General features: G+C 37.6%; 1 protein-coding gene across 7 annotated transcripts in view; it reads right to left on the bottom strand.

Annotated features, from left to right (window-relative positions):
- Positions 1-1,446: 1,446 nt before the first annotated feature.
- The window catches only part of ADAM23 (ADAM metallopeptidase domain 23), a 71,108-nt gene continuing 54,210 nt past the window's right edge, over positions 1,447-18,344 (bottom strand). The window contains exons 25-27 of one of the 7 annotated variants that reach the window (XM_042040657.1): positions 11,486-11,576; positions 8,592-8,646; positions 1,447-4,677 (exon numbers count right to left, since the gene is read on the bottom strand). In XM_042040657.1, coding sequence (XP_041896591.1) covers positions 4,564-4,677; positions 8,592-8,646; positions 11,486-11,576 — 260 coding nt within the window. In that variant the 3' untranslated portion in view covers positions 1,447-4,563. The other 6 variants (XM_042040663.1, XM_042040660.1, XM_042040659.1 and 3 more) reach the window with 6 other exon arrangements.

Below are 18,344 nucleotides of genomic sequence, written 5' to 3'. Positions count from 1 at the left end.
ATTATGGGTGTTCTACAGATTAGAGCATTCAGAATTACACTGCCCCCAGCAGTTTGTGGTTGTTCAGAAATAACATGTTAAGTGCCTGGTGATGCTGATCTGATGTGGAGTCCTTGTACTAATCTAGGGGTTGTATCCCCTTTTGAGTTACATGTTCCCACTAAATAACTTGTTCCACAAACCTACAAAAATGTGCTTGCTGAGTTGTGAACAATGAATCACTGAACTGAATTATAGTATGTGCAGCTTTAAGATGTTTTTGTGACCTTTTGCTTTCAATTGTACTGGTTTGAGCACCTCTACTACTAAAATTCTTAGTTACTTTTTTTTATTTAAGCTTTTCATGGGCACTTAATCTCTGTGATATTACTGATGGATGAGTCATGTTAAATTAACTTTTCAGCTCTCATAGGTAGGAATCTATAGGCAGTGCATTTAGAACAAAAGGGGGTTTTGGGCTTGTACAATGTGGCTTGTTGTTGTGTTGATTTTGTTCATGATAGTAAGTGCCCTAGCAAGATTGCGGTTCAGTGTTTCGAGCTGGAATTGTGAAAGTTTTCAAAAACAATTCTAAGAATTTTTTCTCGTAAAATCCAGTAAAAGCTAATGTGGATCTGTCTCTATATTGCTTTTCTATTCATATGCTGCAAAACACTTAACTCCTATTACAAGGAATCTGTCTATTCTAATTATAGCCAAAATGTTGCATGTTTATATAGAGTCTATAGATAAATCCTATATTCAAATGACAGGAAATAGAAGTGGATAATAGTGGATCCATTAATGAGAGTGTTCCCTCACTCTATAGTTCTAAATGAGAAGCATGCTTTCATACAGAACCTTGGGAGATACTAACACAAAAGCATATTTTGTTTTCCTGTCTGGAGCTGGAGAAAGCAAAACAATATCAGTAGTTATCTGGTAACTGTGACATGCATGCATTTAATTTTCCCAGGCTGGCTTCACTAGAGTTAGTCTGGCAAAAAAAGAAAAGGGAAATTGAGTTTTATTCAGTATTCCATTAAAGTGATCGCCATAGTATCTGCTTGTTACAGTGTAATTATTTAAAGAATACTTCGAGGGCCTCATTTTGAACTTCTTGTAATTATATAATTCCGATTTTTGAGCTGGAAAAGGCTTCCCTCAAATAGCAAAAGCCTCCAGGTCTCACTGAACTCAGTGCAGCCAGCAGCTGGGACTGAAGCAGGCCCAGCACATCCTGCGTGCCAAGGCGCTGGTTCCATGCACGGCAGAAAGGCTGCGTGCAATGTCCTCCCACAGACAGAGCCTCACTGTGAGATTTGACACAGTTTGAGATCTTTGATAAAAGAAAACTCCATTCAATTTCCATTACTACAAAGGTGATGATTCCTTGATCACAGAAATTAATTTAAGCTGAGAGAATAAATAAGGAAAAATAAAGATTGAAAATTAAAAACTACTCCATTCCATGTTCATGATGTTTTTAATACTCATCTTGCTAAGATGCAGAACAAGGACTATTGAATTTCCATTCATTAGCAGCCAACAGGATATGAGTGAGTATTAACTTCAAACAAAAACTTGATTTATAACAACATCAAGTTGTGCACTTAAAAAAATAGTTACAGATCATTTTTAAAAGGAAGAGTAACAGTGGAAGCAGTAATGAATATAAAACATGACTGATTAAGCTTAAAACATAACTTCAAGTATTCGATGGCATTTCCTCAGACATTTGTCTCATCTGTTTGTGCAATACCCATCTTTGCATAGTAAAGAAAAATTGGTCAGACTCCAGCCTTAACTAATCTGTTTCTTGAACATGCACCTATACAGCTGTTAATTTGCCTGGCAGACTTCTCTTTTAGGAATATCAGATCAAATCAGTGAGATCATGCAGCAGACTGGAATGAGCTATGCAGTTACCACAGTTTCTTGTTCAGCTGAATAGGTAAATAATGGAGCAAAGGTAGAGTGAATGAGATGGAGGCACAGTCAACTTGGTCGTCTTTTGGTGACGCTTTGCGATGAGTAAGTTACTGCTAAATGGATATGCACTTCCCAAAGCACAGCAAGGAGGATGTACAAAATCAACACCTACCAGACCCAGTTTTTTAACTGTCTACCAGCACAGGAAGCACTTCAGCCTGTACCTACTCTGAGCTGTGTTGTCGCTTGTGTTGTGTGTACACACAGGGCAAGAACTCTTGTTCTTCCCATACACACAATGGCTGAGGACTGGAGCATAAATTCAGTCAAGAAATCGTAACTCCTATGAAACTGCTGGTGTAAATAAAAAAGTTACTCCAGCACTGAACATATATACATAGTAGTTGGGGACCACTGTGGTCTGATTTAAAACATCACATCACACACTAACAATGTTGTTTGTGAAATGCTTCTCCAAGGTTTATTACACAGGTAGTTTATGTATATCCAGTTGACTTATTACAATTTTTCATATCACTGGTGTTTCTGTTGTGAGTTATGCTTGCTTTGGAAGCAGAACCTGAAAAAAGTTAGACATTGTGTTCCCAATCAAAGCATTTTTAGAGAACCATAATACCATTGCAAGTATTTTTGGTTTGTCATCAGAGAAATGTCACTAATTTAATTCTGCTTAAAGCCAAGCAGGAATTTTTCAGAATAAGTTTATAATTTCCATTAATGTCAACTACCTGCGTGCAGCACCTTTAACTTATAATGTAGTAAGTGTAAATGTGATTGTTAAAGCTGATTGAAAATATCTAATAACAACTGTGAATCAAACCCCATATATTGAGACTATTGAATTGAACATTATAATAATAAGAAAAATAACTGAAATGAGGTCTTCTAACTCACAGGAAAACATCTGCAGCATTTTCTTAATGTTTTGGCTCTTAAAGCTAACTTGGGAAATGGATTTCCTCTGAACAAAGATGCAGGAAATAGTGGACTTGGGCTTCTGTTGTTATTAAACTACAAGTTCTAAATTAGATCCAAAATTACAAAAGTCTTTAATTCTGATTATCAGATGCAGCAATAAATTTTCAGTTACTTCACTTACCAAATTTTTTTAAAGTCAAGAGTGAAAGGATGAGCCAGACTGTACTTTAAGGGAGCCCTAAACTAGACCTCTTCACATACCTTTCCCAAGGCAGCTGCAGCCAGGCTAGCCTGGTTCTAGGGACACAAGACTGCTGCCCAGGACTTCTCTGCAAAAATCTGTGTTTGTACAAAAGGTGTCTCTAAAAGTAATGACAACGCACCTGAAATTACATGGGATTTTGCACATATTGTGACGGTAACTGGCTATCATTAGCCAAGGGTCAAAGTATTAATCTTGCATTAAACTTTGAAAAGGGACATGCATCAAAGAGATGCAGGGAATGAGTTAAAAAGGTCAGTCACCTTTGCAAGATGCTTCGAGTGGATGGGCAGAAGGCAAGAGAAGAATAACTCATTCCAAGCTTTAACATTTTTTCAGTATTTTAAGGCTTATTAAAGTTTTTATTTTACAGGATCTAGGCAGGAAAAAAAGTAGCTATTCTTCAAAGAAAAAAGAGAGCTTGGCACTTCTGTGATTAGTTTGAGTGTGTGTTCTTATACTAGATCATGGAAAATTCTACGTAACAGCCAAAAAAAGTAATTCAGACTTATAGTCAATACATAGATATGCATTTATACATTTTAATTGTTTTTGGTTTCAAGCATACAAACTTTAGATCACATCTGTTTGGTGTCAGAACTCCCTGCATCTGCATGCTGTTATCTGCCTTTTTTGAGCAAGCCCAGAACATCTGCTGTACAACATGCTACAGAAAAAAAGGGGAGGGGAAAAAAACCCAAAACCAAACCCAACATCAAAAATAGATTTACATAAAGAATAGAACCTTTTTATATGGAAAGTCTTTTCTTTCATATATATATTTATATATAATCTGTGAAAATGATACATCAAAATCTTATTTCCATATTTACACTTTTTCCATGTTGGAAGAATTCCATCCATCATTCACTAGCTTCCATACCCAACAGGCTCCTGTCCAAGGTGGACAGTGAGCTCATGGAGCAGGGAACCCTCAAGTCCAGCAGCAGAATGTACCGCGTGGCTGGAAAAGCTATTGAAGCCTGGCACTGGCTTCCCAGTGGTTTGTATTTGTTGGGCTGCAGATTCTGCTTGGGGTCAGCTTGCTAACTTGGTTGTTTGTAAGTGAGCCATGCAGGTTACCCTTTCAAAATTAGCTCCTCATGCCACTGGAGTTTGATAAGAAAAATGAAGTCATGCGAACTCAAGTGAAGTTAGAGTGCCAGCAGGCTGGGAAAGAATCTTTTGCGATTCCATTATTTTGGAACAGTTCTCTTATTGCAGTTGGTCTGTGTGTGTCCTTCTTAGTTTGAGAAAAGGAAAAAAACACCTGATTTTTGAAGCAGTTTGCTTGTACCACTTGTCAGTTAATGTTAACAAGAGAAAGGTGAATAGAGGAAGTATTTCCAACTTATCTCCAAAAAGGACAGTGTTCTACCAACTCAAATCCCAACTTTATGTTTATAGTTACTGTTCTCGTGTTCTTCTGTACTGATTTAGTTCCTGTGTAGCTACAGCAAAGACATCATACCCAAAATCCAGTAGTGCAAGAAGCAGCTTTTTGAATGGCGTTTCTTCAGATAGGGCCTTGTTGAGTTGGATCGAACCTTCGTTTTTTGACATTTCTTCCAGGTTGCATCAAAAGGAGGTAGAAAGAGAAAAATGCAAGACATTAGTTAGATATAACAGGAACAAAGCCATTGCTAAGGTCATAGTAAGGTAAAAGGCTCACACTGACACAGTTTAACCAATAACTTTTTCAAGGGGTAACTATTTAAGGAATTTGGTTGCATGCTTTCTATAGCATGGTATCAAGTACTGGTTTCCTTATGCAGTTTAAAGATCATGCTGGCATACAGAAACCAATTATTTCTGTAGTACTTCAAGTGGTGCTCTAAATTTATAGAACCTTTCAGCTCCCAGTAACACATGTGTGCACTAGGCCAAGAATGCACACATTCACCTAAAGAGAATGAGTCATAAGTGCCAGGAATGGCAACACAGCCCACAGAGGCTCGAGTTCTCAGAGCAAGTGCCCAGCCCTGGCTACACCAGAATTTAGTTTATGTAATCCAGTGTGACAAAAGTGTGTGTGCCTTTGTGAGCTCTTACCACACTATTGACCATAAGTGCTGTGAATCTTAGTAAGGTGCAAAAGACAGCTGAGACATTGCATTCGAAGGAGACTGGACAGCTTTGTCAATTGTGTGACTAGAACTGAATGTTAACAGTGGCAGCAAGCTGGTGACATCCAATCTCCTGCGATGTTGATGTCCTATGTCAAACAGCAAGACGTTAGGAAGCAACAACAAAAGTTGGGTGCAACCTCCCCAGTATCTGGCTTTATGTGGGGCATCAAGCAAGGGGCTCATGCATTTAGTTTTACCATTGGGCATACACACCACTACCACCACCGGACCAACATGCAAAAAATACAGAACGGAATTCATATATTCCCTAAAGCTACAGACCAACCCCTGGATTTTCAACCTTCTGCAGCCCTGCTAACCTCTACCATGGCTACAATATTTATAAATATTCTATACATAAGGTTTAACTGGTTGTTTGAGACTAAGGCAAAGGCAACTTCTTTTTGAGAGGACTTCCAGAGGCTGGTAATTCTTGGGCATCCTTGATTTTGGTTTTTCCCTTGGATGCTTGTGATTGGATTTGTGTGAGATGAATGCTTAAGAATTGCTAGTTTCTGAAAGAAGATTACTCTATTCATCTTTCAATCTTTTCCCCTCCAGGATTACTGTACTAATGCTCCTTTGGAGTGAGGCTGACATTACCTCAGTATCTCAATTCCTCTTCCTCTGAAGTACAGGTAAATTTGAGATGAGGAAATTAATTTTTCAGGCCAACTTGCAAAACTCCCTGATAGGAAGTATGAATATACAGAACTTGGTTAAATGTGAGTTAAAGGCTGCTGTGCATCTGTTTGTCCTGCCAACAGTTTCACTGGGAAAAGGACGTGTCTGCTTCTCTTCCCCCCACCTCCTCCTTTTAAATACTGTCTAGCATCCTTGAATTCAAGCACTGCTGATAAACAACTGATTACCAGCCCTTTTAAATCAACAACACAGATGAAAAATCCAGGTGACATAACTTGTCCTTCTACTATATAGGAAGTACCATATTCCAGTTTGCTTGAAGAGGACAAGTCCTTAAAACAGACTCTGAATTCCATTGTTACCTGAGCTTATTTTAATTAAAGAAATGGACTTTATAAAGTCTTAGAACATGGTACAGAGGACAGATGCTATGCTAGCTTCCCAGTACAATCTAACGACACTCTTTTGACTTTTATCTTATCTGTTCTTTTCTGACCTGATCTCCACTCGTATAGTGTTCCAGTACAAACCTCATCGTGCATTCTGTGATCTGTACGAACCGTATATTTATTCATTTCCTAGTTTTATTCAGCAGAAATACAGCCTTTGAGGAACAAGATGCTGACCAAACCACTGCCTTTCTTCACTTAGGCTATTCTGCTAACAATGTTTTATGAGAGAGAGAGAAACATGTGAAGAACTAAAATAAGAGCCTGAAATACGGAACATGAGGTACAGTGTCAATAAGGAAACAGTACACACATGCAAAGCTTTAACAAGAGCTGCCACTTCTCTCTGCTGCCATGTAGCACTTCAGAGGTGGGCAGGGAGGTGTTACCCTGCAGGAATTGAAATTCTGTTCTGATTCCCTGACCTGCTTTAACATCTTCATCCTGAATTGCCAACCATTATAATACTAAAATGAAGACAATTAGTAGTCTAACTTAAATTGGCAAATAGAACAAGTCTCCCTCTTCCCCAAGAAAATTCCAATAAAGGAGAGTAGGTGACTAGCAGGTTCTGGATATTTCCACCATTTATAGCTATGAGTTATAGCAGTACAAGGTTCCTTCTGCTATGCTTCAGTTAAATGGTAAGGGGGTAGAAGTGTCCTCTATGAAAGGACACACAGGAGAATGATGCTGCTTCCTAGTCATTTGTTGGTTTATGTGGAAGATCTTAGAACATCTACTTCTTTGCATTTAAAGTTTTAATGCCTCTTTAAATAATGAGGGTCAGCCTTTCTGTCTGTAATCCAACCAGAAAAAGGAACAAGCATAGGTGATTTTTAATCAAAAAAGCACTCCATGCTACAGCACATCACTGCCTAACATGGTCATATTTACAAACAAAAAATATTTCAGAAAATAAAAACTGGTTTCAAAAAGGGCTGGAGGCATTCAAGAAATACCTTGCTGCAATCTGCTGCATTCTTTTTGTGCCACTAACTAGGAATATGGTCATAGAGTACATTACTTGCAAATGTGTGCCCCTGTCTGTGATCATGTAAGTACAAAGCTTTATTGACGTATTTACAGATTTTATGCAAACCCAGTTTTTAACCACTTCAACTAGCTAATGTTTTCATAGGCATTCCTAAAGCATGGTTCAAATGCTGAAGAAGAGCTTAAATAAATAAGCTTTTGCTACAAAACTGATTAAAATTAACAAAATGAGGGACTAAAATAAGCAACTTAAAATAACACACTGACCTCCCATTTATTCCAGTAGTTTCGGAAAAAAGTGAGAAAATACCTCATGTTTGATTCTAGCTGCTGTTTGTGCAGTGATGACTGGATTTTGGTCCACAATTCATGCTTGATGGAAATGCTGCAAAGGGACCAAAACCTCCTTCCTCATGAAATTGCCACCAGCATTCCACTGCCTTATGTTGTGGAAACCTTTAGGGTCTAAAGTTAACTGCACAGACCGGTTCAACCTCAGCATCTGTTACAGCTGGGTAAGTTTTTGGTTCCTCCATTAATCTTCTATTAAAGAAACAGAAAACTCTTCAGCTCCTTAGCTAAGAACAATTACTGGAAATAGAATTGTGCCTACAATCAGTTTTTTATCTGCCACTTTTGTATTCTGCTATAACAAGCAGCAGCTTTTCATGTGCATTTCCACATCACCTTTACTAGCATTACCTCTTAGCAGTGTTTTATTACCAAAATTGCCGTTAAAGTCGGTAACAAAAGCATTAACTGACTTATATTACTGCACTAGCTTAGCAGAAGTGAGTGAATATGCGAGGAAAAAAGTGTAGGCCCCTGAGATACTCTAATGGTAAAAATATCCTTCCTTATTAAGCACTGTATACTGAAACCTTGCACAGACTTGCTGCACCAAAATGAAGTTCTTACTGCTGTCTAAACACCAACAGCTTCAAAAGTACTATGTGAGGCTTAACTGAGTGAAATCTACGTCTTAACAAGGTTTCTACTCACAGCCTTTAAGCCACCTGAAATGTCTAATGAGATTCTATATCCTGTAAAATTGTCAGTTAACTTTTTTCTTTCCTATTCTGTATCCACATTAACTTGATTAAAAATTAACCTTGGATTCACTCTTGAAACTGGAAGTTGTTTGTTGAGCTGTTTTTACTTTGTTTCTCTGAACTTGCATCAAGCCTTCTTTTACACTTCCCCTCCAACCCCCACCCCCCACCTCAGTTCATGAACAAAGTTTGCTTAGTTGCAGCTTACGTTTGATATGGACTTGACACCACAGTACCGTATGTTCATATGAACATCTGATAACCTGTGAAACAGAAATCACATCTCCCAGTTTGTAAAGCATTAGCTACCTTCTCTCATAGTTGCAGAGACTAAATATATCACTTGCTTAAAAAAAGGAAAAGTTAAAGTCCCTTTATTATCCTCATCTGTCCCTCCAGATCTATCTGAAGCCAAGTATCAGGGGGTCTACATGTGCTAGCCCTCTTTGTCTTCAAGCTGAAAAGCCTCTTCTGTTCCCCTCTGGCCCCCAGAAGAAACATGCACTTCAAGCTGTGAGCTAGGCCAGGCCAGTGTATTTGAGGTTCTGCTACAGAATAAACAGTTCTATCTTGCTCTTGTGAGATAAGAGCTTCAGGAGGCATTTCCAATGCAGATCCTCCATAGGGAGAACGAGCTTCTCCCTTTGGGCAAACAAATGACACCAAGGTGCAAAGCTGACCACTTGCAAGAGCAGTTTGAGAGGTGTGAAACGTGAAGAAGAAATAATCAATTACATCCTGTATTGTTTTAGACAGGGAGGAATTGTTCTACTGCTCTCTGTTTGTGCAAGTTCTTGAGCTCTGTGTCTGCTGGAAGCAGGGGCTGCAGTGCTCATGGCAAAGGGCAAAGGTGGCCAGAGCACAAGACAGCTTGAAAAGACTCAGAGGAAGAACTGACTACTTATTTTATACTTTCATTACATGTATTTTGTTTTCAGCAAACTACCTTGTGCAATACAAACCTATCATCTAGGGATACACACTCTGTTTCTGCAAAGTCTATGAATTGCTAATAATGGACATATGTCTCTTACAGTAGAAAACTCATCCAAAAGGGGTAAGCTGACTTTTTTTTCCCCCAACAGAATCTAGCTTAGTTAATTCCCATGGGCACTCACAATATCACTGTTTCTAATATTACTGTTTTAAATGTGTGTGTATTGTTGGTCTTAATAAACCAAAAATGTTAATAGAAATGTTAATGCAAGCCTTGCAGAAAATTTAGTTGTATTTATTTAAAAAACTAATTGCAGTGAAGTGCAGAGGGAAAAACCCCTCAGTTCTGCAACTAACTGGAATTATGGACTGTTGAAACACTAGTATTTACTTGGGTTTTTTTGTGAATAATAATTATTTTACTATTTATAAATATGGAAACGGCACAATGAAAAAGATATAGGACTATATTAAAGCTACCTTGTTTAGAGCTGCCCTGTGATAACTTCTAAATCCTGTAGGCTGACCTAGGGGTATTTATTACACAAATAAGTGGACTAAATTTATTTACCTAAGAAGTTCTAAAAGAAAACAAAACAAACCAGTAACACAACAAAAAAACCAGCAGTGGAAGGTAGGTCTATCCTCAGGAGCTGAAAAAGCTTTTGAAGATCCTACACCCATGCTTAGAGATGGATGATTGGGTACATTTTGTATTTAGTATTTTCTTACTAAAGCAAATGAGGAGCAGTGACTCCTACAGCTGCTGCATGCAGTGCTGCAGTTCTTGCCAGCATTAAGTGGAAGAACAGGGACTGTTACTTCCCTCAGAACAAGCACTTAGAGAAAAATGAATGTGGCAGATGGTGGGTCTTTCTGAGAACAGTGACAGGCACCGCAACAGGGACTAATTGCCTTGTCCGGGAGAAAGGGCAAAGCCGCATTTGCTGCTTTCAGCAGGACTGAAAGAGATTTTGAAATTTTGCTTCTATATGCATATTTAATATTAAGGGCTGCTGAAACTTTGAAAATATAAGAGTATAAACCAGAAATAAAACATTTTCAGATGACCTTTGAAAGTAAATTACAAGATAAATATGACTTTATCACTAGATTCTACTTTGATAGGTGTCTTAATCAATTAGGGAATAATTTTTTTCTTCTCAACTCTGACATGAAATATGAGTAGAGGCCATAGAAAATTTTCTTCGAATTGTTATTGTTACTACTACTTATATATGCATTTTCCTTGGAGAATTATGGCTTATTGTTGTATCATGGCTTAACCTTGATTCATGTTATTGAAAAGAAACAACAACTTGAAATGCCATGAGAAATCACTTGTACTTAATTACTTTCATGATCTGTAAGGTTATAAACACTGATTCTAACGGGTGATCCTTTTTACCAAATACAGACCATGCGTGGGGGCAGACTGGGCACTACAAAAAGGGTAAGAATTAAGTACCTGTGTACAAGACTCTGTTTGCTTTAACAGTCCCAGGCGGAATGACTAATCTGTTAATCCTCATAGTCACAAAAGACATCAAACTAGAATTGGGAGACAAATACTTTCATCTTTCAGGAAACAGCTCAAGATTTCAAAATGTTCTCTCTAAACCTGATTTTTTTTTTTTTTCAGATTGTGTATCAATAAAAGAAATAATCAGTTAAAAGTTAGGTCTGCTATTCCCAAGTTGTCAACACACTTGTTCCTGAAAACTAATCTGCTCCTTCCACCACTGACCATTTACACGACATCTCTCATTGTCAAAAAGTTGAGCAGTTTGAAAGTACTACTACATTCAAAACAAGACATGTATCTTTTGGGGGCTTTTTAACCAATGTAATCAGCTTCTGAGAACAATGCTACTGACTGAAGGAGGTGAAAAAAGACCTTGTTCCTTAAGCATTAGGTGAATTAATGAAAATTAAATTAATTCTTTTATTGTTATTCAACTTTGCACCCTGATAACATTTGCTATTTTCAAATCCATTCCCTCCGTTTGTTTAGTGCATGTGTAATTTCTTTTCTTGTTTAAAGCAGTTTGTTCGAGTTTGAGGGGTTAACTTGGAACTCTTGTAGCAGGAACTCAAAATTTAGTGATGTAAGCAAGAAATAGAAATGCCAGAGCCACCGAAGAGAAGACATGCGGCATTGCTTACTTAAAGCCCCATCCTGTCCCCCCAAGGACAATAGCTGCTACCAGGATGGCACCAGCGATGGAGCCTATTATAAGATTGGTGGCACTAGGACCTGTGATAAAGGATTAGGGTAAGACAGACATAAAAACCAATGACTTTATTCACATTATGTGAAGCATCTGAAGGGTAGTCAGACAATTCAGGGCATATAGACAGCACACAAGGTGATGTCTCTAGACAGTCTCAACAAGCCCAACTTAACTTACTTTAACAACAGGAATGCACAAAGCTGTTGGTCTCTGCATTGTGCTATGCTGACTTCTACCATAGATAAAAACCTAGTATTAGACAGTGAATTCCATTGTAACTTACTCCATTATCTGCTGCATGAACAGTCAGCTGAGGACACTAAGATATTTGTGAATAATTCCTTAACTGAGAGGGGAAAAGTATGAATGCTGTATGTTCTAAGACTACAGAAAATGAGAAAGAAATAAAAAATCAAAAAGCCCTTTTTTCATGGAGCTCCTGAAGGGTGGAGATATTTTAATTTGAGCTGAGAGCATCTAGCACCACTTACTAATCAGAGTCCAGACTCCCTACAGTTACATCAATGCTAAATTTACAACTGTTTGACAAAAGCAAATAATTATATAATAGGGAATAAAAGTTGAAATAAAAGTTTATTTCCACTAAGCTTTCCAAACATCAAAGCATCTCTTCATCACCCTCAAGAAGCTACTAAACAACAAAGTGGGAAAGGGTGGAGCAGAAAAAAAGAGCAACAAAAAGAAGGAGCACAAAATATGTTTGTGTAATTTTCTGAAAAGGGCAAGAGAACAACTCAATCAGATATTAATAATTGACCCTTAAGTGCTCTGTTTACACAGGACAGAGGGAAACTGACAGTAGGCTTGAGTAACATTTGCTCTGTACAGAACTTACTCTTGCAGTCTTTGATGTAAAATATTGCATCTGACCTCAAGGCAAGATGAAAGCAACTCAACAGTTCTTCTGCAGCATATCACACACTTTTTGTTTAAACATTTACATATTCAGGAATAGCCTTCAAAACCAGTTCTTGCCTCCTATCCCACTCTCCCCAAACCAACACTTCTACACAGCAATTGAAATTTTCCTAATCAATTGTTCTGAAACTGAATTTGGATAACTGTCACACAGCTAACATAAGGAAGAAAGAGGAGCAGCCAGAGAGCAGCAAAGAGCAAGCAAGGGCAGCTGCAACAACTGGAAGTTTTAAGCTGTTAGGTCGGTATCACAAAACCTCCTGCCCAGCCCCACACACTACAATAAAATTTACTGCAGTCATATGACTTTATTGCATCCACTACATGTTCCTCACATCAGTGCTTCTGGAGATTCTGATTAGCTACAAGAAAACCAAGTTTTTAAAATTGCTTCCTGCAGTTCCTACACAAAGAGTATTCAGGAATACGAATAAAACACTTGGACTGAAAAAAAATATAGTGAGCTTTACAGATGAACAGTGCACAAATTTGACAACAAAAATCAAAAGATAATTTTGCACAGTTTGGAAGAATGTATCCTATTTGGACTTACCTTTAAGTCACACCTGACTCAAATTAACAGGCGTGAGCTTGGTGGAGGGTAAGTGCCATCCCACAGACATTGTGGTTCCAGTTAAGGCTTGCTTGCAACAGCAGCCTAATGAGTCTAATGAGCTACTATATCTGACTGAGATCTACAGCTTACTCTGGATTTCATCAAATGATCTCACAGAACAAAAGACTGAAAGCACAGCAAGTAATTTACCTGTAATAAATTTCAGAAGCCTTGAAAAATTCTAAAGCCAATTTCTTTCTAGCCATAGAATGCCATCTTCCCACAAAAGAGGTACAATGATTAATTGATAGTAACATAGTCATAAATTAGATAAAGATATGCCAAGTTACCACTTTTTACATTCCTCCTCTCACTATGTTCCCTGGTTGTTAAGTGCCTGGAGATGTGTATCCATTTCATAGTGCACATCTAATCACCAAGCAGCAGGTTATTATTTCAATAAAGAAAATCAGTATTGGTTTTATTTACTATAAATATTAAATGATTCAATCAGTTTAAACAGAAGAAGATCATATACAAAACAATTAGGTTTGGTTAATAGAAAAGTATAAATATCAAAACCCCAAGCTGGTAGAATAGGTAATATGACTAAACAGCAACCACTTAATTTATGAGACTGGAGTACTCCAACATTTGAATTCCAGTTTCAAAATACAGAGATCTAAGAGGATCACTGATAAGTCATTTTAAGACAAACTGTGCACATAAAAGTACTTAAAATGAGATTACTTTTATATGTTATACCTTACTGTAAGGATCTATGCCTTATGTTTTATTAAGCCTGAAGGGCATCAGGAACAGAGAGGGAATTTGCATTCCCTGTGTGCTTTCTATAAACCAACAAAAAGTAGCAGTGGCTTGCCTGGAACGTATTTTTATATCTGAAGGAACCAGAGGACAGAGAAATATTGATGGGATGCAGGAAAATGAATGAATAGAAACAAAAAAGAATGAGTCAGGTACTGACTGATAAAAGCAGAGGAGAGATGAAGAAAAGCTGGCATTGGTATAGAAGGATACAGGAGCAAGAACAAATGGTTGGGGACACTGGTCAGAGCTGAGTGGCTTGAGAGAGCAGGTAAGGGAAGAGACAAACAGGAAGGAACAAGGCAGAATGTAAGCAAAAGGCAAGTGGTCCTCAACTTGTAGGTAAATTTTCTGCTCCAGAAACCTCTGCCCCTTCTGCCCCCAGACCTCTACAACTTTCAGAGTCTTCAGTTATTAGTGAACACTTATAAAAGCTACCAGTAAAACAAAGATCTAATCTTTCACAAGGAAATTACCTATTACCTTCTTCCTTCAATTTGTTTTCTAATAATTGTCCTCTGTGAACACAAAGGTCTCTACTCTCCTGAGAATCTTGGATCAGTTTTGTGTGTGGACAGGTTCCTAGGGCTGCAGACTCAGAAACACGAAGTGCTGCCTCACTGGACTAGAACTGTGTGTGAATGCCTTTGCACTCAGCCTGATTGGGAATGGCAGACTGTCCTGCTGGGAGTCCCCCTTCAGAGAGGTGCCACTGTCACATGACAGACATTATATATAGCACTAGAAACACAGAGAAGTTGGAAATCTCAGAGCAGCAAAATAGCCATTTCATCTATAGTTTGCACAGTGAATGCAGAATGAAGACAGCTCTTATATGGGCCTTTTTATATGTATATATATACACGAACACAAATTTATATAAATCATAGCCATTATTAAAATTGAGGTACTGGGATAACACTTAGGATTACCGTTTCCTAGAACTATGAAAAGACAATAAAAATTGCTCATGCATATTCTTTATACATGAATACTATACTCCAGCACTGTGCTATCTTGAGGTAACAGAATCCTAGCAACAGAACCTTCAGAAGCTTTACTGGAAACCTTCAGAAGCTTTACTGGAAAACTACCTGTCTATATGACTATCATCAGCTTTCAGCTGCCTAGCTTGATCATTAGACTGAAAGCCCTGCATGTAATGAAACAGTCCACATTACTCAGTCTATTTTGCAAAATAATAATAAAATTCCATTTTTTTTCTCCTTTTCCTTTTTTTTTTCTCTCTCTCTTTTTTTTTTTTTTTTTGGTAATTTGGTGTAATGGAAACATTTAGACATTTAATTTTATGGTGACAATGTAAAAGTTCACAACCTTATTGTTTTATGCCCCACATTATCCCAGACAGGAGAAGGTTCAACACTGCATGAGCAAACCACATGACACAGACACAGTCAAATCACATGACAAATACGGTCACCACAGGACAAAGCTAGGGGGCAACACAGAGAGGGCTCAGGTGCATACGGTTACCTCACACACTAAGGCACCAGACAGAGAACTCAAACTAAGAAAAATGCTTACTCTATTCCCCACCCTGTGCCTCCAAAAATCACCCCCAAGGCCAGAATGGTCCCTGCCACTGCACCTATTAGCCTGTTAGCGGCCATGCTCACTGTGTGGAGGGAAAAGGGAAGAATTTTTCAGGAAATCATCACATATATGTCTGAAATGAAAACATGAAATAATTCCTGAAAGGAATACTTTATGATATAATCCACCGCTGGATAAACAATTCAAATCTCCTCACAAACCTTGTTTACCAAATATTGTAACTTTAAAAATTCTGAAATGAACTCTATTTGGTTTTCTTTGAATGCTTGCAAGTATTTCAATGAGAAGTTTTCCTGTAAATTCCTCTCAGCTTGTGATTCTGTTATTTACTGTAAAAGGGAACATCCTCAATCTACTGCTTATTTTAAAAAGCCAAAATGTAAATAAATCACCAGTAAGAAAACTTTCTTTTTGATCACCAGAAACTTACTGTATCCATAGTATAATTAAAAACTGTTTGGAAACAATTCCACCTCAGGAAAAAACAAGAAAACCCCAACTTTTAAATTCCTTCTTTTACTAATTAGTAATATTTTTCTTTGTTACTGCATTTATCAATAGGACTCTCTGTTTATCTATATGACCTAAAAACAGGTAACACCTTTTAAAATCAAAAACCTGCTTCAGGTAACACCCTGGAAATTTTGATATGTTCAGATAGTCTCTCTTAAGACACCGAAGCCTTATTTTTAAAGGGAACTCCTTTGAGGGAAAAAAATCTGTACATCTCCTCTGTTAGAGATTAAAAGTTTGATAGATTCATTGACTCACAATAGACCAAAGCAAGCAGCTGAATTCCCTGTCAAATGGGAACTTTTCTAAAGGACAAAGATTTTATAGACTTCATGCTGAATGAACTGTGTTTTAAAATATTTTGGTAATTTTTTTTCCTGTTTCATAAATATACACACACAAACATACACACACACACTTGAGACATAAATTCTATATTAAAATAAACAAACACTACTCCACTAGTAAAATAAAAGGCCTAATTCTGCAAATTAAACTGCAATGAAGAATCTCATGTGTATGTGGAGTCCCACTGATTTCAAAACTACTAACCCACACTAAAGTAATTCAAGTTTCTGCAGTAATCAAAAACTAACAGCAAGAACTCTTTGTCTTCCCCAAACTGCTAAAGGCTGTGCATATCTGCTAGTACAGGATACAGTAGGTTGCTGAGTTAAGAGTATTCAAGAGTCATGTATTAATAGCAACATAATTAAGGACCATGAATCTTTTTATCCTGAAGTAGAGAATGGAGCCAAAAAGCAATTGATGGATGATGGAAAAGTCTGAGAAGTGCAGTAGAATAGCAGACAATTGTCAATTATCACAACAATACATAAATAAATATACTTCCTAACTATATGTGTTCTAATTGTAGTAAGAAAGATGCTTGGATTTTTGGTGTGAAAAATCTTAAACCTATTAGATTAATTTTCACATCATGAGTGTTTCACTTCATTCAAAATTACGGCTAAGGAAAAACAAGTATTTTGGTTTCTGTCTTAGACTTGTAAACTGGCATATAACACAGGGAGTAATAAGGGATAAAAACTTAATGGAAGCTACTTTTGAGTATGTTGGGTCATTACAACAAAGAAAACTACTACTGTACTCTTCTGAAATCTTCTCACAAAGGAATTCCTCTACAAGCACACAGAAAGAGATCACAGTAGTTCTGTCAGTGTTCAGTCTCCTAAATTTATTTCTAGATGATTCAACATCAGTAAATTACTGTAACACCATAAGAAAAATAATCCATCTTTTGACACCAGGCCACCTCAAAAAAACCAAAAGTACAGTCTGCCATTTTGCATAGGGCTGCATTGAAAAATGCAGTCTAAACTTTGCCTGTACCTGCTGGCAGAAATCCATGCACATACCATCATTTAAGGCTTTTTCCCAGAATATTTCAACGTTGATGTATTAATGTTCAGAAAGGTATTTCCATTCTGAACTAGATGAGTTAATCTGATTTACAGTAATGTAATGACGGTAAGTGTACCTTCTGTGTTACCCTTCCTACAGACCTTTTCACAGAGGAGGGAATCATTTCTTACCTACCAGATTTGGAAATTAACAAAGTAAAATTCATGTGCTCTCAGTGTCACAGCTGTAAATCCTGCTCTCCTCATCCACACACACAAAGAACAGAACAGCTCTGTAGTGTTGGTCTCCGTAATTTTTTTTAAGACTCTCTGAGCAGCATTCCACAGTCAGGAATCTTTTTAAGGGAACTGGACTGATGAGTAGCTTTGTATGGCAGAGTACAAAGCAGGCAACTCTACACTGAACAGTGTTGGGACTGGGAGTCCAGGAAGCACCTGTACAGATTCCCAAGTACAAATCTGGACTGGTCTAGAGAGCCTCCTTCACAATAGTAACTTGTTTCAAAATGATCTCTTCAACAGTTCTTGATAAATGTCTGCTGGAACCATTCTGCTAAGGGGTAACAGAAAAAGGCACACAAGCCAGATGTAGAGCCATTCTAGAGGGACATACCAAAATCCTGTCCTTCCTTGAAACCTTGGATCTTTTAGAGTAATCAGTTAAGAGTCTGAGTCCTCAGGACCACATTTTTAAACAACTCTTTTCTCCATCTGCCTTGTAAATAGGGCAGAAGAACCTGGAACTGGGAACTTTATCTGTAAATGCATAACACTGGATGAATATAGTCTGATGCTGAATAGTGCCCTGATGACAGGAAAGACATAAAAAAAACCCCTAGACAGCACAAGTCCAAAGATATCCAAAGACATTCTTTGGCAGAGAAGTCAGAGAGAAACTCAAATACTTTCCTTCCTCTTTGAAAAAACTTTTGGATTATTTCCTCAATAGCATCTGTCTATTTATATGTAGCTGAAATACATACTAAGTACATAAG

This window comes from Corvus kubaryi, unplaced genomic scaffold (genome assembly GCF_017639235.1).
Source record: "Corvus kubaryi isolate FWS band 111438036 unplaced genomic scaffold, C.kubaryi_AGA036_p1.0 37396, whole genome shotgun sequence".
NCBI classification, from domain to species: Eukaryota; Metazoa; Chordata; class Aves; order Passeriformes; family Corvidae; genus Corvus; species Corvus kubaryi.
The sequence above is the reverse complement of the archived record's forward strand: the minus strand, read 5'-3'. Positions and strand labels throughout refer to the sequence as shown.